This window comes from Leptodactylus fuscus, chromosome 5, assembly GCF_031893055.1.
Source record: "Leptodactylus fuscus isolate aLepFus1 chromosome 5, aLepFus1.hap2, whole genome shotgun sequence".
Taxonomy (NCBI): domain Eukaryota; kingdom Metazoa; phylum Chordata; class Amphibia; order Anura; family Leptodactylidae; genus Leptodactylus; species Leptodactylus fuscus.
The window spans coordinates 163,476,617-163,502,120 of record NC_134269.1 but is presented as its reverse complement, the minus strand read 5'-3'; the positions used below and the strand labels follow the sequence as shown (position 1 = coordinate 163,502,120).

Sequence of the window (25,504 nt, the reverse complement as noted above, 5' to 3'; positions counted from 1 at the left end):
ACTGGCCCTAAAGAATGCAGGTATTGCTCATCTGTCCATTCTCCTTATAAAGGGTTTTGTCAGGGCAGGGGAATGAACATATTTACAATGTCTGTAAAGAAGAGAATACTGATGTAATAAATGATATATTGGAAGATCAATTCTTATAGTAGACAAAATAGTACCACAACGTAAGGGATTAATAAATCTATGTATCACAAATAACCCAATAGAAAAAAGAAAAGCTACGTTAAAAGATAACTTTTATTAAAAGTATAAGGTATACCCACAAAACCCTAAGGGTATGTTCACACGGAGTTTTTTGGAGTTGATTTTGACACGGAATCTGCCTCAAAAAACGGCTCCCATTGACTTCAATGGGAGCTTCTCTCTTCTTTTTTCCGCTAGCTAGTAGCCACAGCGTGAGGCTCTCTTCCGATTTAGGCCCATTCTTCGGGCCTAATCCTGAGCGTAATGCCACGACGTGATGCTGATGCACCGCACCGGTATCCTGTCACGGCTAGCCACGCGGAAGTGTTCACACGCGTGATACAAATTCCGCCATGTGAGCATACCCTAAAAAGGTATATGAATTAACAGCCAAAGAGTCAAGTGTGGAAAGCTCGTAGAATTTGTGTATGGTAAGAAAGCCCTAGATTGGATACTCATGCAGTGTGAGTATAGTAGAAATACTAGCAAAAGTAATTGAGGGGATATAGAACTAAATATACCACCAAGTCCCACTCAGGCATCTAGGTTTCCTCATAATTTTGGAGAATGCAGATGTTCCCCACCCCTCAAAACAAACCAAATCATATTCGTACAACCAGGGCTAACCTCCCAGTAAAGACCAGTCTAGGTCTATCTACATCTCTAGCTGGAGAGCTTACATTACACTTTCGGTATTATTAACTAACCGCATTCACACGCACAATAAAGTATATCAGCCTTAGATTAGCCTGACACATTTCTGCTGTATGTCGGTACAGCTCTGCAGAGGCGACACATAAGTAGAGGTAAGGACAGCCTATGTCTTTTTTAGCGGCCAGTTATCACAGCTGACCGGGCACAGAACACCTCTGCTCGCCACTTTGCTTCAACCTAAAAAAAGATAGAGGCTATCCTTACCTCTGCCTAGGTTTTGCCTCTGATGAGGCACAAAAAACAAGAAGACCTGAAAAAGAAAGCAAATATGACATCGCCTATAAAGCGGGAAACACTAAGAAACCTAGAGCGAAACATAAGGCATAGCTAAGTTATGGCTGTGTAAATATAGGGGCCATTTCAGACCCAAATGGAACATATTGAACCAAAGGGGGGACACGAGAGCGTGAACAAAAGGGTAAAGAGGAGGGAGAGATACCCAGAAAAAGAGAGACTGGAATTCTTTACATTCAGAGTGCTTAGGTAGCCCAAAACTTGTGCCACGGGTTCAATATTATCTGAAGCTTTTCTACCTGATGGTTCAGTGGTGCAGTCAGATATTCCAGGTATCAGGTATCCCAGTGCAGGGGGGACAGACTGCCTCCAGTGTTTAGCCACTAGGCATCTAGCTGAGGTAAGCTGAGGCGACCACTTGGTATTTGAGATGGGTGTTCCCACATAGCCCCCCCACTGTGACATGTAATTGTAATTAGGTAAAGTGTCCAGTGTGGGGTCTGAGAGGAGCTGGTATATGGCAGAGATAAGTCCAGCAGTTGCAACACCGGATTTGCAGAGCCTTACAGAAAATGTGGGAGTCAGGGCCTTAGGACCAGGAGAAATAGAACAGGCTAGGTGGGAGATTTGGATGTAAGAGAATTCAATAGACCGGGGAAGACCAAACTTGGACTGGAGGTCGGCAAATGGAAGGGCAGTACGGGTCCTGTAGTTGATAATGTCAGCAAATCTGCACAGGCCAGCTCGTAGCCAGATAAGGAGGGTGGAGAAGAAAAGTGGTCATAGAGGAGTGTGCTAAGGGTAGGGGGAAGTGAGCCACACAATGCCATGGGGCCTAATAGATCAGTCCTGAGGGGAGAGTGAGGGTGTTGCAGAACAAGTCACTAGGTCTCTATCTCCATCCATTTAGAGTACTCTTGAAGAGTAGACCCAGGCCGGTATCAAGCACTTCAGCGACCGAAGGCCTTGAAGGGGCACCTGCATTAGGAGAGTAAAACATGTGGAACAAGCGCGCCACCTCATTGGGATCATAGACAACTGCCCCGTCGGATCGCCATAGGACATTAGGCCGTATCCTTTTCCGTCCTGTCCCGTAGCTGGCGAACTAGGAGAGTATGAGGTTTGTTAGTCCTATCATAATACCTCTGTCTAGCATAGAGCAGCAGCTTGGTACACATATTTCAACTTTTCAGGAAAACTCAGATACCCTTTAAACTACTATAGAAACCAGACAGACCCTCCCCTATAAACTCTCTTATGGTCTAAAGCCTACTGATCTCTTTATATAAAACACTGTGCAGACAGCAAACAGAATCTGGTTGGGAGTAGAAACCCAGTTTATTATACTATCTTATGTGAGAACACAAACTTTATACAATACTATTGCGAGATATCTAAGCCGTTCTCAACCTGTAGTATACGGTGTCTCTAGGATTACACAATCTGGGAAGTCCTAACACATGTGCTGATGGTTGGCTACGTTTTGCTTTGTCGTCCCACACCAATTGGTAATTGAGAGGTTAAACAATGGATATAAGACCATAAATACTTCACCCATACAAACCCAAAATGGTAGTTACCACTAACACATAGAGGGAAATAGTTGTGTTCTCCAGGATTTCATAGCTGCAGGCTCCTTCTTTCACACTTGTACCGCTGTATACAAGGAATGGTTGCTTGTGCAGCGTGTGCTTTTCCCACAATTGCTGATAATGCTCAGGCATGCATGGTTCACAGCCATAAATGTCTGTTTGGTGGAGAAGTGAACGCAACCCAGATCCAGAGGATTGCATACTTGGTGGTCTCTGTGAGTATAGTAAACTATTTACTGTGCTGACCAGGTTTGTGGGCAAATGATGTTGATGGCTTATTCTTAGACTAGATTATCAGTATCAGGTCGGCAGGTGTCTGCACCCGCTGCTCAGGTCCCGTTCACTTGTATAGGAGCTGAACAGCAGTAACGTAGCGCACAGAGAACAGAGCTTTCTGCTTCCAGGTCTGTTCTCTGTATAGCAGCCACTGAGAACAAGCCATTGGTAGGAATCCTGTATGTCAGACCCCAATCGATCTGATAGTGATGATCTATTCTAAGGATAAGCAATTGATTTCATCATTTGTTTGGAAAACCCCTATAACATGCAGTAAATATCTGTCAGAAAACGTTCTTTCAGCATATAGTCAAGTTTGACCTTGCCTGTTTTATAAGATACAACTTTTTTTTTTTTTTTTAAAATGCGACCCCTGTGGCGATCTCAATCAAAGCTCTCAGGTGACTGTGCCAAAGAAAGCTGTGGTGTAGTATTATATGGCCGACCTTCAGATAAATGGCCACCCTTGTAATACAAGAACAGCTCAAGTCCAACTTGAGCAAGAGCATCGCTTTCAGAGTTACTGTGCGTTCTGGCTCCAAGAATGGACCTCACGTAAAGGACATCATGTATCTTCATGAGACAACCAATTTCAAGCAGATATTCTTCTTAGGTCCTGTACTCTCATGAATTTTATAGGAACCAGAGTTTTTGTGATGCAGACCTCCGAATCCAACACTAGATTTTTAGAAGATAAAATTCTAGCTGCTTATATGTACCACTAGGGGGAGCTCACTGCATTCAATTCTACGGGTCAGTTGACTATATGCGATAAGCTACCTAGTGGCGTCACATGATTTATCAGACATGTTATAATGTGGGAGTTATGGCTAATAAAATCTGCTCCTTAATAACTCCTGATAAGAAATAGTTTTTCGTTATTATGCAGGGATATGAGCTACTTGTCTTACTGTTGGGCAGTGACTTGCCGTTGTTTCTGCCATGTTGGCTCCTTGTATTGTTCAGTACAGGCTTTACCAGTGCTGCTTGTTTTCCCTGCTGCTTACATGTTGTTTAGCGGAGTCATGGAGCGCTCATTCCATTGTTTACTGTCGAATTTGGATCTGCTTTTCCTGCGGTGTGAGCCTGGCCAGTATTGATGTTCTGACTTACTGTCTAAGACCAAAAAAAATTGTTCTTATTCTCCGTGTATTAACCCTTTGCAAATACAACCACCCTTCTGGAATTACATGTAAGAAGTTGGTGTTTGTCTGAGGTTTTATAGACATTACGTATGGAACAGAGAGATATCCGTGACTGATTATTAAAGCAATTTTGTGTCAACGAGCCTTTATAAGGATGTGAAGGGTATACAGTATATTTATCTCAGATTAATGTAAAAGCTTACTGTGTCCCTTACGTCATTATATATGACACCCACTTGCCAACCAATATTTGTGGGCATATCAGTACCATCTTCCTTTATTGTGTTCCATAGGTCAGCTATTTAAAATGACATGCCAACGGAGCCCTAAAGAGATCCCTTATAATGGGTTCCACAGATCTTCCATTCCAGTGTCTGTTGTTTTTGCCAGACAAAAACATCCTGACTACATTCTGCAATGGAGCCTCTGACGTAGATGTGAACTTGGCCTAAGGGGTTCTCTATATATTTCCAGCAGGAACGACAAACTAAGGCTGCGTTCACACAGAGGAATTTGCTGCGAATTTTGCCTCCGAATCCAGAGCAGATTCCTCCCGGAATCCTCCTCCCATTGTTTTCAAAGGAAGGCAGAGATCTCAGCAGGCCGTGTAAAAAAGAAGCGTCCTGCTCGATCTTGCCGTGAATTCGGCGGCTAATTCAGCCATGGTGTCCGCAATTCGAGATGCTGCGACTAAATGCTAATGCATCCCGTTGCGGCTAGGCTGTGGCAAAAATTCTGGTGGCGGAAAATGAAGAGGAATTCCTCTTCATTTTCCACTGTGTGAACATACCCTTAAATGCCTGCAATGGATACAGCCAAAGAAGTCTCTAAAGCTCATTGGTGTTGCTTGCATGAAAGTTTATTTTAACAATTACATGTTTACAATTACGATTACCATATATACTCGAGTATAAGCCGACTTTTTCAGCACATTTTTCATGCTGAAAAAGCTCTCCTCGGCTTATACATGAGTCAGGGCCCACGGAGCACAGAGAACTGGAAGGTCCTTTAGTTACTAATATGTAGACATATTAGTAGTAATCATATGCTAATTAGCTTCTCGGTGCACCCCGGAAGTCTCTTCGTGCACTGTCTCCTGTATATACAGCACAGGTTGCTGCTGACTCCTCCTCCCTGCTCTCACACACAGCATAGAGATGAGTGCTGCTGACAACTTCCTGTGCACGTGGAGAAGCTCATTAGCATATGAATAAAAACAGACTTATTCCAACACTAATAAGGCGATTTACATACAAAAGGTAGGTGTGGAATAGACTTTCTAAAGGCTATGCAAGGATGTGCTTATGTAAAAATGACTTTGGCCAGTGATAGAGCCCCTTTAACTTGTGCTGTAACTCTAGATTTTCATGGGTTTATCCCTTCACACTGAAAATAAATACATTTTCAGCATTTCTGGCGTGAAATCTTCAACAGAGAGTATACCATTTTGTGGTGGGTTATTTTTTTGTTTTGTGTTTTTTTTTTTTCTTGCTGCAGTTTTTTAGCAGAAAATTTTCAGTCTCATGGGAACATACCACTAACATTTCCTAAACAGTAGTTTGTTTGTCTAACCATACGCTTTCTCTACTTTTCCCAGGCACTATTTACCAAGTTGCAGCCAAGCGAATGTGAAGGAGTCGCTCCCGTGGCACCTGGTGAGAGGTGAGATCACTCATGAACCCTGTGAATATTATTAGGGCATGCTTGTAGTTTCCCATTGATAAAAGATTGTCGAGGATCCCCAGCAAGCAGCTGTAGTTGTGTTTATATGGGAAATTCAGTTTCTTCCCTCGATTCGAGTGTTTTTCCCACACGGCATCTTGCACGCACCTGGCGCCTGGCCACACGCCATCCCTCTGGAGGGCTCTTCCTAGCAACTTGATCATTTTTCATGTTTCAGGTGCATTTCTTCTTGGCATAAACATGTTTCAAGAGCAAGCGGTATTCTTGTCACAGGGGAGATAACTTACTTGTTCAGAGAGTAGTTAGAGCTCTTAATGTAATCGTCTGAAAATTAGTATAAGCACAGCCGCCGAGCTGGAACGTTATTGGGAATTTTACTGCTGTAGGTGAAATGCTGAATGTAGCGTAGCATCCAATGTCCCTCACTCTATAATGGGAATCACATCCAACAAGTAAACCAGGTGAACAACAGACAATGGCAAATGGACTTTTACGCCGCAGACATTATGTCTAAGCTGCATTCGTAGTACTTCCATAAGAAAAGACTCGCTGCAGTGTAATCTTAGGAAGCATGGCACAGGCATGAAAGGGTCACTACAATGTTCAGGGTTCTACAATGAAAGCTTACCTTGTATCACCTGGTATGCTTTTTTTTTCTGTTTATTTCCTTATTTCACATGAGCAGAGCTGGGATGTGGGGGAAGCGTCCTCCGTGGACTTGGTTTCACCACCTGGATAGTTTATCATAAATCCTAGCTGTCTGCTAAGTGTTCTTGTATGGCTGACTGTAATAAATTTTACCAGTACACATGAGCAGACTTGCTGAATAGCAAGACATGGAGCGCTGGCAAATAACTTGTATATCTCCGCCAGTCCCTCTGTATCTTTCGTAAGTAAACAATGCTTATTGCCTGCTTTTTATATTCAGTAGATCCATCATAGTGTTGGTTTTTCTCCTGTCCTGAAAAGCATGCAAAGCTCATTAAGCAGAACTTCCTATAATAAAGTTATTTTGTATTACAAGTACAAAGGCAACCCGTGTTAGGATCTGTTAACATAATCCATGTCTTCCTTTTAAAGTAGTCCTGGGGGTATTAGGGCCCGTGCACACGGAGTTAACGCGAGCGCATTTTAGCATAATACACGTGCATAGAATACACGTATTAAAATAACACTCCCATTGACTTCAATGAAATCTTTTACACGTGTAAAAAAAACGCGTTGCCTTTTTCGGCGCGTTTTTTGATGCGTTTTTTTTTTTTTACACGTGTAAAAAATTCCATTGAAGTCAATGGGAGTGTTATTTTAACACGTGTATTATGCTAAAATGCGCTCGCGTTAACTCCGAGTGCACGGGCCCTTAGAGTGTAGGCTCAAACCTCCAGCGATATCTTACTGCAGGATCTATACACAGCTCCAGTGTTATGAGAAGTCTATAAACAAGTCAAGAGCAGAAACAAACCTCTTATCAGACCCATCTGGCCGCTTAATGCATTTATAATGGCCGTAATCACAGGCATTACCCAATAATCACCTCTGTAAGTGTTAGGGTGTTCATAAAAATAGACCCTAGAAACCTACAGGGTCCAGTTCAGCTGCTATTGCTATTGGAACATAATATGGCTTCTCTGCTAAATGTGTAGCTCACATCGTGATGCAGGTCAGGATAGTAATCTGGCCATGCTGCTACCAATGGGGGAACAAAGACGGAAGTCTGAGCATCAGCAAACAAGCTGCTTTATTGTAAGAAGTAATGATAATTCCTTCTACCACTTTGTGGGCTTCATTTACATCTCCTCATCATAAGGATACTGTACCACACGGACAGGGCTACTGTAAATTGATTCTCAGAGGAGACATGTCTGCTCTCTAGACAGGTTGGTTTTAATAGATAATTGTATTTCCATTGATATTACAATTTTGGAGCATCACTTCTTAGGCCAGGGGTCAACAACCTTTGGCACTCCAGCTGCTGTGAAACTACATCTCCCAACATACTCCATTCACTTCCATGGGAGTTACAAGTACAACAGAGCAAGTATGCATGCTGGGAGTTGTAGTTTTACAACAGCTGGAGTGCCAAAGGTTGCCTACCTTTGTCTTAGGCTATGTCCATTTAACATGCATGCTGGACTTTTATGTGCAGCAATATTTCAGAGATTGTAGCATACACCCAACAGACTCCATTATAGTCAGTGTAGTCCTTTTGAATCAGGTTTTCATCTTTCTGCTTCCTCCACTCCCTTACACAAACAAAACCAATTCACTTATATGGGACTAGCCTCTGCCCGCGACTTTGTCTGCGTGTTGCTGCTGTTGATGGTTCACCTGCTCCGGTGTTTCGGCAACTCTCAAGCTGTCCTGCTGCTGAACTTGTTCCTCGCGCCGTGCCTGTGATTGTTCCGGCAGCTCACTGGGACACCATATAATGAGCATGTTGTTGGCATCAATGATGACACTTTCTCCAGCGTTTCTGCAGCTCTCAAGCTGGCCTACAGCTGAAATTGTTCCTTTCACCATGCCTGTGATTGTTCTGGCCTCTCAGAAGCTCTCTGAGACGCCATATAATGAGTGTGTTGTTGGTGTCGATGATCCACCTGTCCCAGCATTTCGGCAGCTCTAAGAGCCACTTGACGCCTAGCTTGCTCAATCCTCCTCAGCTCCTCTTGAGGAGAACTCTGTTGACTTCTGGCTATCTTCAAAGCTCTTGTTTTCTTCGAATTTTGCGATAAATTGGATTTTCTTTTTCCTGGCATGTTTAAAATTGGGAAACTTTAATCCAATTTGGATTAAAGGGGTTTTCCCATCTCAGTGTCTCCGCATGCTGCCTAGAACACACACAATACTTATGCAGATTAGATAATATGCTGTTGCTTGCACACAATGGACTCAGTGTTATCTGTGTTTTTATACAGAGAGATAACAGACCAGGCTTTATAACCAAACTGCAGTTAGCTGAGAGAGTGCTGCCAGCAAGAGCAGTTTAATATAGTATATGAACATAAGTTCATAACAGTCGTGAAGTCATGCCATTTACGGGATAAAAAGTAGCCTATGTGTTAATCCAGGTTACAAACTATTTATGTGCCAACTTTCATTCAAATCCGTTCAGCCGCTTTTGCGTGATTGAGTGACAAACACACAAACATAACAACTTTCACATTTCTATTAGTAGGATTATCATGTTTGACCTGATTGCCTTTACTTGGTAGTGAGTTACATACACCCTTCATCTTACTATTCCTGAGTAGGTGCATATGTTTGCATTTTCACTATATATTGTACATCGCCTTCATTTGATAGTGGATTATATACACCCTCCATCCTACATTTTTCACTATACATTGTACATTGCTTTTGCCTGGTATACCCATTATCACTAGTAGAACTTCATGCGTTTTCCCCTTTTATCTCTGTATATTCGTGTTTTTTCATACTATTCATTTTTTGCCATTGCTGTATACTAGAGATGAGTGAGTAGTATTCGATCGAGTAGGTATTCGATCGAATACTACGGTATTCAAAATATTCGTACTCGATCGAATACTACTCGCTATTTGCAGTAAATATTCGATTCAGAACCAGCGTTGATTGGCCGAATGCTATACAGGCTCGTCCTTGCTAGTCGGGATAGAAATGCATTGACCAGCATTGATTGGACAGTGTACAGCGTTCGACCAATAAACGCTGGTTCTGCCGGAGGTTCATCTGTGAGGAGGCGGAGTCTAAGATCGGACCACAGCAGTCTCCATTGATTATTAATGCCTCCCAAACCAGTAATAGTACCATGCAGGAGCCTTTATCAGGAGCAGAAACACAGCTCTATGGCCCCAAACTAATGACGTTATGAAGAGATAATAATTAGAGATGAGTGAATAGTATTCGATCGAGTAGGTATTCGATAGAATACTACGGTATTCGAAATACTCGTACTCGTTCGAATACTACTCGCTATTCACAGTAAAGATTCGATTCAGAACCAGTGTTGATTGGCCGAATGCTATACAGTGTACAGCATTCGGCCAATCAACACTGGTTCTGCCAGAAGCTCGTCTGTAAGGAGGCGGAGTCTAAGATCGGACCACAGCAGTCACCATTGTGGTCCGATTATAGACTCTGCCTCCTCTCAGACGAGCCTCTAGCAGAACCAGCGTTGATTGGCTGAATGCTGTACACTGGCCTATCAACGCTGGTCTATTCATTCCTATGAGAAAAAGTCAGCTCCCTCGTAACATCAAGTTGCCAGCTCTCCCGACTAGCAAGGACGAGCCTGCTGCAGAACCAGCATTATTTGCCGCAGGCTCGTCTTTGCTAGTCAGGAGAGCTGGCAGCTTGTTGTTACGAGGGAGCTTACTTTTTGTAAGCGCTGTGCAGTTAAAGCGCATGGACCCCATAGACTATAATGGGGTCCGTGCGCTTTAACTGCACAGCGCTCCTCCTAAACACTCTCCTCCTGCTACTCATGGACTTGGTGACTCTCCTTTAGTCGAATAGTAGTTTCCCCTGAAACGAGCATTTTTTTGCCATAGACTATAATGGGATTATTCGAATAGTCGAAGATTGAGGCTCTACTCGAAACGAATATTGAATCTCGAATATTTCACTACTCGCTCATCTCTATTGTGTACCTGACTTTTTAATAATTCAATAAGTTATACTTTTTATCTCAGTGAGATTAAGTTCCTTTCTTTGAACTTTAAATTATGAAGCATGTCCTATTTTTGCTTCATTTGCGGCACATACGAGTGTAGGGGATCATAGAAGTCTTTTTACAGATCTATGATTATGGATAACATATGGACATATCTTTTTGCGGACACTAAAAACCACTACGGTCCTGTGAAGAAAGCCTGAAAAATGGCTGCAGCGTTTTGCTGGAAACACGACCTAGAATATGTATTAGAAGCGCCGGGGAAAGTGAAGGACGATTGTATATATTGATATACACTTGTCATTGTCTCTGTCTAAATTTAATCCCTTTATTCTGATATGTCCTGTTTATGCCTTTATTTAGTTTTTTTTTTACCACATTTTAGAGGATTCTTGTGAAAAACTTCAATTTATTTTCTTCTTACAGCGCTGTTTCACCAACTGCTGTGAGGAATGACAGACACCTTATGGAGCACACTGAGACTGCCCAGGAAGAAGAGATTACAATCTGCCCAGGTATGGGGAAATAACAAATAATTATATTCTGTTCTTTAGATGTTTCTGCTTTTCAGATCACTGAAGCAATTCTGTAGCAATGTCCAGACAGATGTTTTTATTATACACAGAAGTTTGTATCATTAATAGATGGCGAAAAAACACGTTTCAGCTGCGGTGGCCATGCTACATATATATATACCGTATTTTACGGACTATAAGGCGCACTGGACTATAAGCCGCATTGCCCATGAGCGCCTTATAGTCCGTCTCGGTTCATATATAAGGCGCACCGGACTATAAGCCGCAGTCCGGTGCGCATTATATGTTATTGAAAGCGGCGGCAGGCAGACTTTGCCAGCGGCCGCTTAACCCCCCGCGTGCCAGCCGCTTCTATTGGAAGCGCTCGGCAGGCGAGGAGGGGCTCTATCAGCAAAATCATGCTGATAGAGCCCAACCGTAAAAGTTAGATTAAACTGACCCCCCCCCCCCCCGTTTTAAAATAAAAGCCTGAAACAGAATGTGAAACTTACCGAGCGGTGCAGGATGGGCGGGCATTCAGGCCTCCTCTTCCTCCGATGTTCCGTCCTCCTCCTCCGCCGTTCGCTAACTGATAATGGCCTGGGCGCATGCGCAGTAGCCGTAGTAGAAGCATTATGATATTGCGCATGCGCCCAGGCCATTAGTTCGCGAGCGCCGGAGGAAGTGGTCAGGACATCGGAGGAAGAGGAGGCCTGAATGCCCGCCCTGCACCGCTCGGTAAGTTTCACGTTCTGTTTCAGGCCGGCGTGACAGCAGGGCTGCCGGACACTTCCCATTCATTTCTATGGGAGCCGGCATGCGAGCGCTCCCCATAGAAATGAATGGACTGCTTTTTTCCATTCATTTCTATGGGGAGCGCTCGCATGCCGGCTCCCATAGAAACGAATGGGAAGTGTCCGGCAGCCCTGCTGTAACGCCGGCGTGTACGGCTGTGATACACGCCGCGTTCCGTAGTGTGAATGCACCCTTACGGTGCCTTTTATGTATGTATGGAAGCGGCACGCAGACTTTGCCGCCGCTTCCATCCATATATAAGGCGCACCGGACTATAAGCCGCACTTACGATTTCTGAGGAAATCGTAGGTTTTTATGTGCGCCTTATAGTCCGGAAAATACGGTATGCAGATTCTAAATGTTGCAGTGGAATTCCAGGAGCCAGACCAGATTTGTAAAATCTAAGACTTTATTGAAGATCCATTTAAAGGCGATGTATGTGCATCATCGAATAAAAACAAAATCCTCCGACGTGTTTCAGACTTATAAGGGCGGGTTCACACCTGTGGCTGATCTCCACTTTGCAGGTTTCCGTCTTCTGCCCGAGAAACTGGACAGGAGACGGAAACTGGCAGTCAGTTTTCAAACCTATTCACTTGAATGGGTTTGTAAAGTGACCGCCGGTGAGCGTCTTCTGCCTCTCCGCAGTGAAACAGTTTTTTTTAACCGGACACAAAGTCGGACATGCTGGACCTTGTGTCCAGTTTAAAAAAAAAAACGCTTTTGGACCAGAAGGTGCACACAGGCGGACACTGGCTGCCAGTTTCCATCTCATGTTCAGTTTCTCGGGCAGGAGACAGAAACCCACAAAGCAGAGACCGGGCGCATTTGTGAACTCTCCCTAACTTACATAGCTGACCAGATTTATGAAGACTTGCATTCTTCACGCCCGTCTTCATAGCCCCTCCAATTATAACAACTTTAAGTTATAATTTTATTCATTGTTCAGAAGATCTTGTGTTAAAAGACTCGATGGATTAGACCTCATCCAGCCATGAAGTGTACAACTAACTTGTTGTGTCACTTTATTATCTGAAATGATAGCTTGCTTTTTGCTGGATTACTCCAAAGAGTTATCTGTACATGATTGTGTTGTGGCAGGAAATTTCCTTGCAGGATAGCAGTTTGTCCGGTAGAGGTTTGACTGCTACCAGAAAGTGTCTGTGGACCTTCCCAGTGACAATCACAGGCAACACTGTGCAGAACATTACGTTCACTTTAATAGGGCCGTGTTGCAGTGCACTGAATTCTGGTACTGCCATCCACTTAATTCTAGTGATTGCTGTTATATAATTGCAGTATATCCTAGTAATATGCCACGGCCCTATGAACATGGAGGTGACAAGAGTGGGAAAGGTTTTACAGGCCCTAACATTTTATCTAACTTTGCCTTCAAGTCTAAAGGAGACCGTGCACATTAAATAAAAGTATTTTAATGTCTGTATAACAGTTGTGCAGATGTAGCCATTCATATTTTCATCAGTATTGGTCATTACAATCATGTGACTGAGCCATACACGTTCACACAACCAGGTGAAGAACAAAGCACCTTCTGCACGTTCTTTCATAGGACTGAGGGATCTTTTGTCCTACTAGGGGGCCAAAAATGGAAAGTTAAGCCAACTTCTTTCCAGACAATGATGATGTGTCATAGGTTGGTTAAAATGATCATTCTTAGTTTAAAGGGGTATTCCCATGACGTTTGTTCACTAACCTGCAGGCTGTTGTGCTCTCTTCACTTCCTGCTTTCCTCGGCACATAGGTGGGCGTGGTTTCACTTGCACGGGATTGGTTGTAAATGAATTACCACAGTGTGAAGCTGATGTAGCAGAGCTGGATTTGAGCCAGCTTGCATTACATACAGAGGTAACAGACTCCCTATCTCAGCCCTTATCAGCCAAATTCAATTAAACCGACTGATAAGAGCTCAGAAATGCCAGAGCTCTCTGAGAAGCTCCACTACTTAAAAGACACAAACTCCCCCCCCCCCCCCCCCCCCCCCCCCGAGAGCAGGCAGCTACATCACTTGACAAATGACCAGATAATCCCAAGGGCCATAGAAACGGAGTGTAAACAATGAAGTGAGTAAATTAAGATAGCGGCCAAACAAAGCAGTTTTGATAAAGCAATGCATTTAGGAAAAGTCTTAAATCCACATAAACTAGCAGTATAGATAGGATCCTTGTGATGGGACAACCCCTTTAAGGGGCTGTCCTAAGATTAACATAAAAGTGAATGGGCTATTGATCACACAAGCACACCGACACTTCCTTCACATGGAGCATACAGGGGATCTTTCAGCCCCATTCTCCTAATCGCTAGAGGGGAGAAGTGGCTTTGATGGTTCAGCCTCTTTAAGTACTGCTTCTCTCTAATATTTAATACACTTTCTCATTGCTCCATTGTTTTCTTCATTTTGATTACATTTTTTTTCCACTTTCATCAACCTTAGTCTAAAATGTATAGGCTTAAATATAACCTTATCAGTATCTATTGATACAAGATATAATAGATGCTCGGCCCAGAAGACCAATATAGGCATGTGTCACACACACACACAGTGCCCAGTAGTTGCTGCAGAGTATGTAGACCACACAATTTTAGAGCCACATAGCCCCTGTAAGTATATGTATGTGTTTGTGTATATTGTGAAACAATCCAGTAATCTGGAATTTCTGGTAGTCCAGCACCTCAGTAATGCAAAGGATAAAACTTGCCTATTGTCATGAATGTCGTTCTCTTAAAGTGACCATACGCATTTGATGAATATCAGCAGCAATGATAGCTGGCTTACTGCTATCTACAGTGTATGGCCACCTTTAGTCTTCTTCATACTATTGGACATGGTAAGAGCGGTATCTTGTGCTCCGGAAAGACAGGTAATTGGCCAACCTGAAGAAACACTCACACTGAGCATAGATTGTAGCACTGTAACCTTATATAAGGGGATAAATTACATTAATACCTATTGTGTAACCTTGTTATTCCTATACAGAAACACAGCCTAGTCCAGCTAAGCAGGAGGAATCTGCAAAAGAGGATCCAGCAGACGGAATGGACTTTGCCCCAGAGCCACAGGTAACATTGAAAGCAGATTAAAAAAATGAAAACTAACCAGAGAAATCCGCCATTGCACTCTTGTGGCCATATATTAATGAGGATTCCTCATTGCGAGATATTTACAGCGTATCCCAGTTAAGTCTCACTTCGTAGGACCCCTTTCCACTACATATCAGAAGACATAGCGTTCTCTTTCCTCTGCATACTATTCCTTCAGGCAAGGAACCTGCTCTGGCTGCCAACCTGCTGAACTTCTTTCCCTTTCTCACATACTGGAAGGCTTTTGTCGAGGTATATGCTGCTTCATACACCCAACGTATTCTTCATTTGGAATGAAAAAACAAGAACAGAGTCTTCCTTTTGATTAATCAAATTCCATACACAAAGAAATATAGCACAAGTATCCTGAATGCAGATCTTTAGACCAGGGCTACACCACAACATGCATGACATAAGTTGTGCACCTACATCGTGCTTAATAGTGAATAAGGTTACGTTGCAACCCGCAAGTGCCATGATTACACCATGACAGTCTGCAGAAGTCAAACCTTGTTGCATTTCTGCATGTCTGCATTTGATAAAATTAGGTTTGACCAGCAGTGTGACATTTGCCATAGACTTAAGTGGGGCAGCGCTGCGGTACCTAAAGCCACTGCTACACTTTGTACAGCAAGTGATCAGTGTGACTTTCTGGCATGTAAACTTAACCATGAGCTGCACTGACCCACAGCAGCTGATCTGCAGTCTTCCTGGGTGTCAGACCCCTGCAAATCTCTTATTAATGAATTCATAAGGGTTGACACATCGTCCTCAGACGCTGTCACGTGTGCTCATTGTGAACTTTCTCTCATCTGTGAAGAGCATCGGGCGCCACTGTCTAATCTACCAATCTTGGTGTTCTCTGGCAATGCCAATTGACCTGCACGGTGTTGGGCTGTAAGCACAATACCCACTTGTGGACGTCGGGCCCTCATTCCATCCTCATGGAGTCTGTTTCTGACAGTTTGAGCAGACACATGGATGTTAGTTGCCTGCTGGAGGTCATTTTGCAGGGCTCTGGCACTGTACAAAGGAAAGGGTAGTGGTCATGATGCTGGGTTGTTGCCCTCCTACATCCCCTCTGTCTCTTGGTGTATTGACCTGTCTCCTGGTATCTGCTCTCTGCTCTGGGCACTATGCTGACAGACACAGCTAGCCTTCTTGCCACAGCTCGCATTGATGTGCCATCCTGGATGAGCTGCACTACCTGAGCAACTTCTATGGCTTGCAGACACCGCCTCATGTTACCTCTAGAGGTTATAGAAATGGCAAAATGCTAAAGTGACCAAAACAAGAGCCAAAAATGATGAGAACAGAGAACTGGTCTCTCCTTTATAGGCGTGGTCTTGCTAATTGTCTATCATTTTTACCTGTTGTCTGTTCCATTTGCACAACAGAAGGAGAAATTGATTCACATTCATTGTTGCTTCATAACTGGACAGGAGGATTTCACCAAAGTGTCATTGACTTGGAGTTACATTGTGTTATTTAAGTGTTTCTTTTAGTTTTTGAGCAGTGTATATAGATCAGCTAGTATTGCCTTGGAATTCTTTTTCTATCTGAAAATTCAGGGTTGTCTTCTCCCCATTTTGGACATGTGATTGTACGATCCAAACAACATGGATTGTACCACACAAGTTGTCCACGGGGGACAAGATCTGCTATCACTAGGTACTGCTGATACAAGACCGCTTGTGTCACACACCTATAATGGAGATCACAGTGCAGCCTCACTGCCTATATATTTTTTGGTGTCTTCTATTATTTGGGAGAATATGTAATGAAAAGGATAATTCCACTGCCCCCCCAGCAGCAGTGATTGTATAATCCTCTAGCTGCTGACAGTCTCCTCTTTCATATGACTCCAAAAGCAAGTTTTATAATGCCCCAGATATAGCCGATTGAAGTGACTCCCCCACCTTCATTTTCCCTTTATTTCACACAGTCCATGCACTGTACACAATGAGAAGCAGGGAACATCTCTCAATAGAGAAGCAAGGGAAAGAATAAAGAGATGCAGGATATCACAGAAAGGAGACAACATTTGTTAAAAATTTGTTGATTACAAAATTTGTTAATGACACCAATAGTGCTAGGAAATCAAAAGTTGTCTGAAAGTTTAGTCATTCTTTAAAGAGGACCTTTCATGTCCTCCTGCACGTGTGGTTTTACATACCGGTAGGAAGTCCTGTTATGTGCCTCGGGACTGGAGATATTGGTGCCGTTAATTTCGGCACTGATCTCTGCCGGCTGTCAGAAGGGCGTTCCTGACAGTTCTCGTCTAATCCTGTACTGTCAGAGGGGGTTTTCCTTACCACCCAGCGATGACGCTGAGCTATGAAGAACTTCTCTCCAGTACAAGTCTATGGATGAGTACTGTAGGGGAACAGTCAGGAACACCCTTCTGACAGTGGGCAGAGATTGGTGCCGAAGTTAATGGCACCGATATTTCAAGCCCTGGGCACATAACGGGAAAGCAGAGGCTGAATTCTGTGCACTTTCAGCTTTCAAACGGTATATAAAACTGCATGTGCAGGGGAACATGAAAGGTCTTTAAGGTGGTTAGATGGTGTCTTTATAAGGGTTTTTCCATCTCAGTGTTTCGGCAGTCTGCCTGCAGTCTCACTTCCTGTATTTCTCTCAACTCCCCCTTCTCCTTGCTTAAGGGACCTGAGAAGTCTCACAACACTTAAGAAGATTAGATCATATGCACATGCTTCTAGAGAAGGGCTCAGTGTTGTCTGTGTGTTTACATAGAGAAATAACAGACTGGGTTTTATCAGCAAAACTACAATTAGCTGAATGGATTGTCCTGCTAGCAAGAGCAGTGAGTGAGTGACGTCAATTCTCCTATAGGTCCGTGGTTATAGCAACGCTGTCTAAACTGTGGGAGGAATAAGTTCACATAGCAGTCAAACAAAGCAGCATTTCTAAAGCAATATATTTAGGAAAGGTCTTCAATTTGTATAAGCTACCAGTATAGATAGAATCCTTGAGATGGGACAACCCCTTTAAGGGTTAAGGGTATGTGATGGAACTACGTTGATTTCCATTTAAAAATGAGGGAAATCTAAGTTGTCATATAGATATTTTAATATGTTTTACCACCCTGTGTTTCCATGGTGACCACTTACTTTAACCCCTTCCCGACATTCGCCGTAATAGTACGGCGCTGCAGGGAAGGGCTTCCCGCAAACCGCCGTACTATTACTGCGGATGCATGGTGCGCACACAGAAACTGTGTGCGCACCATGCACAGCGGGTGACAGCCGTAATACACGGCTGACAATGCCCTGTAACACCCGCGGTCGGAATCGGGTCCGATCGCGGGTGTTAACCCCTGAGATGCCGGTGATCAACATGACCTCCGGGGTTACAACGTCATATGGTGCCGATCGGCACCCCCCGCGCCGGTTTCGGGGGGTGCCGGTGTTCGTAGGGGGCAGCCCGGGGTCTGATCAGTGACCCCAGGTCTGCCCCTTCACTTACCCCGTCCTCGCGCCTGGCCGATCCTGCCGTGAATGAAGCTGTCAGCCTGTGCGTCTACACAGGCTGACAGCTTCCTATACTCTGCAATACACGTGTAACACGTGTATTGCAGCGTATCTCTATTGAAGCAGTGATCAGCCGATCACTGCTTCAATCCCCCATGGGGACAGAAAAAAAAAGTGAAAAAAAAGTCAAAATAAAAAAGTTTAAATAAGTTTAAAATAAATTATAAATAAATAAAGCCCCAAAAATCCCTTTTTCCCCATATAAAATGTTTTATTATGTAAAATAAAGAAAAATAGAAAAAAACATTACATATTTGGTATCGCCGCGTCCATAATAACCTGAACAATAAAATTAAAACATTATTTAACCCGAACGGCGAATGTCGTAAAAAAAAAAAGTAGAAAACCGCACAAAATAATGATTATTCACCACCTTTCCCTTACAAAATGTTCAATAAAAAGTAATCAAATGCTCAGATGAAAACCAAAATGGTACCAATAAAAAGAAGAGGTCTTCCCGCAAAAAATAAGCCCTCAACCAGCTCTGTCTAGCGAAAAATAAAAACGTTATGCCTTTCAGAAGATGGCGATGCAAAAACAATTGATTTTTTTCCCTGAATTGAATTCTATTCTGCACAAATAGCAACGCATTAAAAAAATCATATAAATGAGGTATCGCTGTAACCGTACCGACCCGCAGAATAAAGGTAACATGTTACTTATGCTGTACGCTGCACGGGGAAAAAAAAATGCTAAAAAGCAATGCCAGAATTGATGTTTCCTTTTACATCCCACCCAGAAAGAGTTAATAAAATGTAGTCAATAAGTTACAGGCCCCAAAATGGTGGCATTGAAAAATACATCTAATACCGCAAACACCAAGCCCTCATATGGCCACATTGCCAGAAAATAAAAATAAAAATCTACCTTGTACAATGTGAAGACAAAAACCCCAAAAGTCGCCAAATCATTAGGACATAAGTGGCTGCGACTAGAAGGAAATGTGTAAGCGGTGCGAGCGTTTTCAGGGGACACCCCATATGTAGAGCTTATGAGAGAGCATACACCAGCGCTGACCCCCCAGAATGCCCCTCTTCCCCGTCCGCGTCATAGGAGCTCGTGGGAAAATAGAATGGGATTTGGTGTACCCAATTTACTCCGCACAGCTTACACATTCACTTCGGGGTTACTAATGCTACTACATCACTTGATAAATTCTTTGAGGGGTGCGATTTTCAAAATGGGGTCACTTTCTAGAGGTTTCCACTGTTTTGACTCCTCAAGGGCTTTATAAATGCGACATGGTTCCTGAAACTGATCACAGCCAGATCTGCCCTCTAAAAGCTCTTTGGCGCGCCTTCCCTCCTGCGTCTCGCTGTGTGTCCATATATTCGTTTACACCCACAAGTGGGGTACTATGGTAGTCGGGAGAACTTGCCTAACAAATTGTGGGATGCGTTTTCTCCTTTAACCCCTTGTGAATGTGCAAATTCTAGGGCTAAACGAAAATATTAGTAAAATAAATTCAAATTTGAAAATTTCACCTCCATTTTGTATTAATTCCTGTTAAGCACTTATAGGGTTAAATTACTAGGTATATGTTGTTTTGGCTTATTTAAGGGGTGCAGTTTTGAAAATGGGGTGATTTATGGGGGGCTTTAATACAAGGGTCTTTCAAAACCCCTTCATAACTGGGTTAGTCCCTTAAAAAATGAGTTTTGGAAATATCTTGAAAATTTTGAATATTGTTGTTTCACTTGTAAATCTTATAATGTCCATAAAAATTAAAAGGGCGCCTAAGGTTTGATGCCGACATAAAGCAGAGATCTGGGACATGAGATTTATGATATAATTTTGGCGGTCTGACTATCTGTATGTAATGTACATCATTTCAAACTTTATAAAATGCATATTTTTCAAAATTTCCACCAAATTTCCAATTTTTTTATAATTAAACACAAAACATATCAACCAAAATTTACCACTAACATGAAGTACAATGTGTTACGAAAAAACAATCTTAAAATCACTTTGGTAAGTTAAAGTGTTCCAAAGTTATTGCCACATAAAGTGACACATGTCAGTTTTGAAAAATCGAGCTTGGTCAGGAAGTCAAAAAGTGCCATCGGCGGGAAGGGGTTAATGTCTCCGAAATAAAGCAGAGTTAATTCCTTGAAGAGACTGGGGTTTAAGGTTTGCAGTTCTCCTTGTTTCTTTCCAAGACAATCTTTGCCTCTTGATATGTGAGCCGTCCCCCTGCTTGTCTTGATAGCTGCAGTTACAGCTTCTGGTGTCCGGCGCGATCAAAATCTCTTGCTTGTACTGCATGTGCTCGAGATTTCGGTCGCACTGGATGTCATGTGGGCACAGACACTTTACAATAGGGCTATTTTAGACACTAAATCCTTGCCCCATAAGGACTTGTGATCGGTTTAGTGTCCCTGGGAATGTAATTCTTTTGTATAGCTTGTATCCTATCAGAATCAGATCATGTGCTGCATGCTCAATGCAGTTCTGTACATTACAGGCTTAAGGCGTTCCCTCTTGCACTCAATTTGAGCAGCCAGTTTCGCTTGCATTCAGTGTTGTGACACCTTCCTTCTAATTGTGCCAGTTTCTAAGCTGAAAGACAAATTCGCAAATGAAATTACTGCAGGTAGAGCAATGTTACAGGCGCCTTGTAAGGATGAGAACCGAGAAGCCGCGCAGTGTGAAGTGGTGAGCAAATGTTTCTCACATTGCATTTGTGAAAAGTTGTGCGCGCTTTCCCAAACCCTTCTGGGCATTGGAGAAGGTTTTTTCCCCATCTGGGTGGGTTTTTTTTTGACTTGTGCTAATGTTGTATTGCAATTCTATAAGATATGTCTAAGTAATACAGCATGTAAAGAGTGACCAAATACATGCTAAGCGCTGCATTCTCGGATCAGAATGACACTTGTAAATTTGGTGGTCATTTAGTGATCATTGTGTCATTATGTAATTTGCTCCACTTTTTACTGGCCATTTAGACCAAGCTGCATGTTGTAAGTAGGGTTCACATATAGCTGCTTCAGGTTACACATTTATACAAAAAGTACATGGTGCAAGAAGTGGTTCAATTGTGCCCTAGCTTCCTCACCATCTATGGAATAAATGAATGCAGACTGATAAATATATTCATATCACAAATCACCTCCATTTTCTGTGACCATATTAAAGCAGAAGGTGCAGACTTGTGGAACACAAATCTACCTCAAGGTGCAGAACATTTCTGAAGACGAACTGGGAGCCGCATGCCAGTCACTGAGTAAAGTAAATAGCCCGTCCATAGTAAAGTAGTCACCTGTAGCTTCCTATTCCAGAGGATGGGTATTTATACAGGGTGTCCGGAAAGTAAGTGCACAAACTGAAAGGGTGGACTTTAGCTGGTATATGAAGTGTTTTTTTATTAATGAACATGTGACCGGAAATGCACCTTTGTGGCGCTGCAGGTAGATCGAGATGTCATTTCCTATCCCTCGCCGCGCCATGTGAAAGAAGAAACGAAAAAGAGAAAGCACTTTAATGGGAAATAAGTTTAACCACTTCAGTACCGGGCCAATTTGTGGTCCAGGACCAGACACATTTTAGGTTTATTTTGTATGTGTAGTTTAGAGGGCTGTAACATTTTTCTCATACGTCTCATTCAACTAATTTTTATGTCTTTTTTCGGGGACACATACAGTCCTATGAAAAAGTTTGGGCACCCCTATTAATCTTAATCATTTTTAGTTCTAAATATTTTGGTGTTTATAACAGCCATTTCAGTTTGATATATCTAATAACTGATGGACACAGTAATATTTCAGGATTGAAATGAGGTTTATTGTACTAACAGAAAATGTGCAATATGCATTAAACCAAAATTTGACCGGTGCAAAAGTATGGGCACCTCAACAGAAAAGTGACATTAATATTTAGTAGATCCTCCTTTTGCAAAGATAACAGCCTCTAGTCGCTTCCTGTAGCTTTTAATCAATTCCTGGATCCTGGATAAAGGTATTTTGGACAAACAAATTCAAGTTCAGTTAAGTTAGATGGTCGCCGAGCATGGACAGCCCGCTTCAAATCATCCCACAGATGTTCAATGATATTCAGGTCTGGGGACTTGGATGGCCATTCCAGAACATTGTAATTGTTCCTCTGCATGAATGCCTGAGGATTTGGAGCGGTGTTTTGGATCATTGTCTTGCTGAAATATCCATCCCCGGCGTAACTTCAACTTCGTCACTGATTCTTGAACATTATTCTCAAGAATCTGCTGATACTGAGTGGAATCCATGCGACTCTCAACTTTAACAAGATTCCCGATGCCGGCATTGGCCACACAGCCCCAAAGCATGATGGAACCTCCACCAAATTTTACAGTGGGTAGCATGTGTTTTTCTTGGAATGCTGTTTCTTTTTGGACGCCATGCATAACGCCTTTTTGTATGACCAAACAACTCAATCTTTGTTTCCAAAATGAAGCTGCCTTGTCCAAATGTGCTTTTTCATACCTCAGGCAACTCTATTTGTGGCGTACGTGCAGAAACGGCTTCTTTCTCATCACTCTCCCATACAGCTTCTATTTGTGCAAAGTGCGCTGTATAGTTGACCGATGCACAGTGACACCATCTGCAGCAAGATGATGCTGCAGCTCTTTGGAGGTGGTCTGTGGATTGTCCTTGACTGTTCTCACCATTCTTCTTCTCTGCCTTTCTGATATTTTTCTTGGCCTGCCACTTCTGGGCTTAACAAGAACTGTCCCTGTGGTCTTCCATTTCCTTACTATGTTCCTCACAGTGGAAACTGACAGGTTAAATCTCTGAGACAACTTTTTGTATCCTTCCCCTGAACAACTATGTTGAACAATCTTTGTTTTCAGATCATTTGAGAGTTGTTTTGAGTAGCCCATGATGCCACTCTTCAGAGGAGATTCAAATAGGAGATCAACTTGCAATTGGCCACCTTAAATACCTTTTCTTATGATTGGATACATCTGGCTATGAAGTTCAAAGCTCACTGAGGTTACAAAACCAATTTTGTGCTTCAGTAAGTCAGTAAAAAGTAGTTAGGGGAATTCAAATCAATAAAATGATAAGGGTGCCCATACTTTTGCACCGGTCAAATTTTGGTTTAATGCATATTGCACATTTTCTGTTAGTACAATAAACCTCATTTCAATCCTGAAATATTACTGTGTCCATCAGTTATTAGATATATCAAACTGAAATGGCTGTTGCAAACACCAAAATATTTAGAACAAAAAATGATTAAGATTAATAGGGGTGCCCAAACTTTTTCATAGGACTGTAGGTTTTTATTTTTATGTTGTTTTTATTTTTGAATGTGTTTTAATTTTTTTTATATATATCTGGGGAAAATATAAACAAAATAGGAGGGAAATTGTCTGGTTTTCACTTTTTTTTTTTTTTTTTTTTTTTTAAATTTAATAACACAAAAGTGCAACTGAAAAACTTTATAAAATAGTTTTTCCTCTCCGTTTATTTTGCATGGTGTTGTCAGAGGTGTGGCTATAATCTTTAATAACGGCGTTTTATTGGCGTACTATTTTACTTATTTTTTAAAAATTATTTTATTTAAATTTTTAAAAAATCTTTTTTTTTATTTTTTCAGATGGTGTCCCTATAAGATCAGAAGAGACCTTTGGGGACATCTGATCACTTTTTTTTTTTTTGTATTAGAGGCTGATTTCTCCTATAACTGGGGCTGGTACATTAGCCCCAGTTGCAGGAGGAATACAGCCTCCTGCATGCTGTATACACATTATACAGAGCTGATCTGGGTCCTGTAGGACACAGCAGCTCTTGCAAGACACTGAGCCCGGCGGATCACGTGACCGCTGCATCAAAATCGGGACCACATTACGCCGACACTAGCCCCATGTGAACTAGCCCTAAGAGTGAAAATTATTTTAGCAAAGGGAAGGAGAGTAGAGAAATCACAAGATAAGAGCAGAAAGAGGCATTTCTCTTTGATAAGATGTATTAAAAAGTTACTTAAAATCTGTACTATTCACTTATGCAATGTCTGTTAAAACGAAAGCGCCTATATAATGTTCTGGTCAATGGTGATGGACAGTGTTCCGCTTATGTCAGTTATTCTGGTAGTTTTAATGTCAGGTATTAAAATCATAGAATAATGTTAGCATATGGTAGCTATGATTACTAATATGAATGACCAGTTATTATTATTAGTATTATTATTATTTTAGGCCTGTATTCCTTCTGAATCTTCTGACGAAGACATTATTTGCCTGGACAAAATGTTTCACAAAAACGTTGCATGCCCAATGTGTGGGTGTAACTTCCCTCGGACCCAAATTGAGAGGCATGCCGCATACTGTGATGGAACAATTGGGCAGCAGGAAATGGCAGGTTAGTATACGCTATGATTTAATATAATACAGAGCTGTATTTCAAAAAGTAATTGACACTTATTTTATAGTCTTATTTTCCAAAGGTAAAGTTATCAGGACGGAAAATTTTCAAGTCAGTTGTGTCGGAGTTTGTATTTGCATAAATTGAACCGAATGAATCGGATGTCGCATGATGTTTGATACATTTGGCTCATACAGTACTGTGCAAAGATTTTAGGCAGGTGCTGAAAAGTAAGAATGCTCTCAAAAATAAAAGTTTTAATAGTTTTTTTTGGTTTTTTTTTTTCAATTTAAAAATTCAAGGAAATGAACAAAAAAAAAAGAATCTAAATCAAATCAATATTTGGCGTGATCAGTTTTTGCCATCTAAACAGCTCCAATTCTAGGTACACTTATAGACAGTTTTAGAAGGAACTTGACAGGAAGGTTGTTTCAAACATCTTGGAGAGCTAACCACAGATCTGTAGATTTAGGCTTGCTCCAATCCTTCTGTCTTTTCATGAAATCACAGTCAGACTTAATGATGATGGGATCGGGGATCGGTGGCCATTTCATCTTTTCTTTACACTGAGGGTAGTTCTTAAATCATATTTGTTGATTTGTTGTAAGTTAGATGTTGTTCTGCTGTGAAATATGGAGCCAATAAGATGATGCCATTACATTACAGATAAGGATCTGCCTATATTTTTGAGTATTGACGAGATCTTTACCAAATCG

At 42.1% G+C, this 25,504-nt stretch overlaps 1 protein-coding gene across 4 annotated transcripts in view; it reads left to right on the top strand.

Annotated features, from left to right (window-relative positions):
* UIMC1 (ubiquitin interaction motif containing 1) overlaps positions 1-25,504 on the top strand; it is a 92,016-nt gene that overhangs the window by 41,782 nt on the left and 24,730 nt on the right. For all 4 annotated transcript variants that reach the window (XR_012716120.1, XM_075274670.1, XM_075274671.1 and 1 more), the window contains exons 6-9: positions 5,748-5,812; positions 10,911-10,999; positions 14,790-14,872; positions 24,623-24,785. Coding sequence is in view for 3 of the 4 variants with exons in the window: in XM_075274670.1 (XP_075130771.1) it covers positions 5,748-5,812; positions 10,911-10,999; positions 14,790-14,872; positions 24,623-24,785 (400 nt within the window). In the remaining variant the exon portion in view is untranslated. The remainder of the gene's footprint in view (positions 1-5,747; positions 5,813-10,910; positions 11,000-14,789; positions 14,873-24,622; positions 24,786-25,504) is intronic.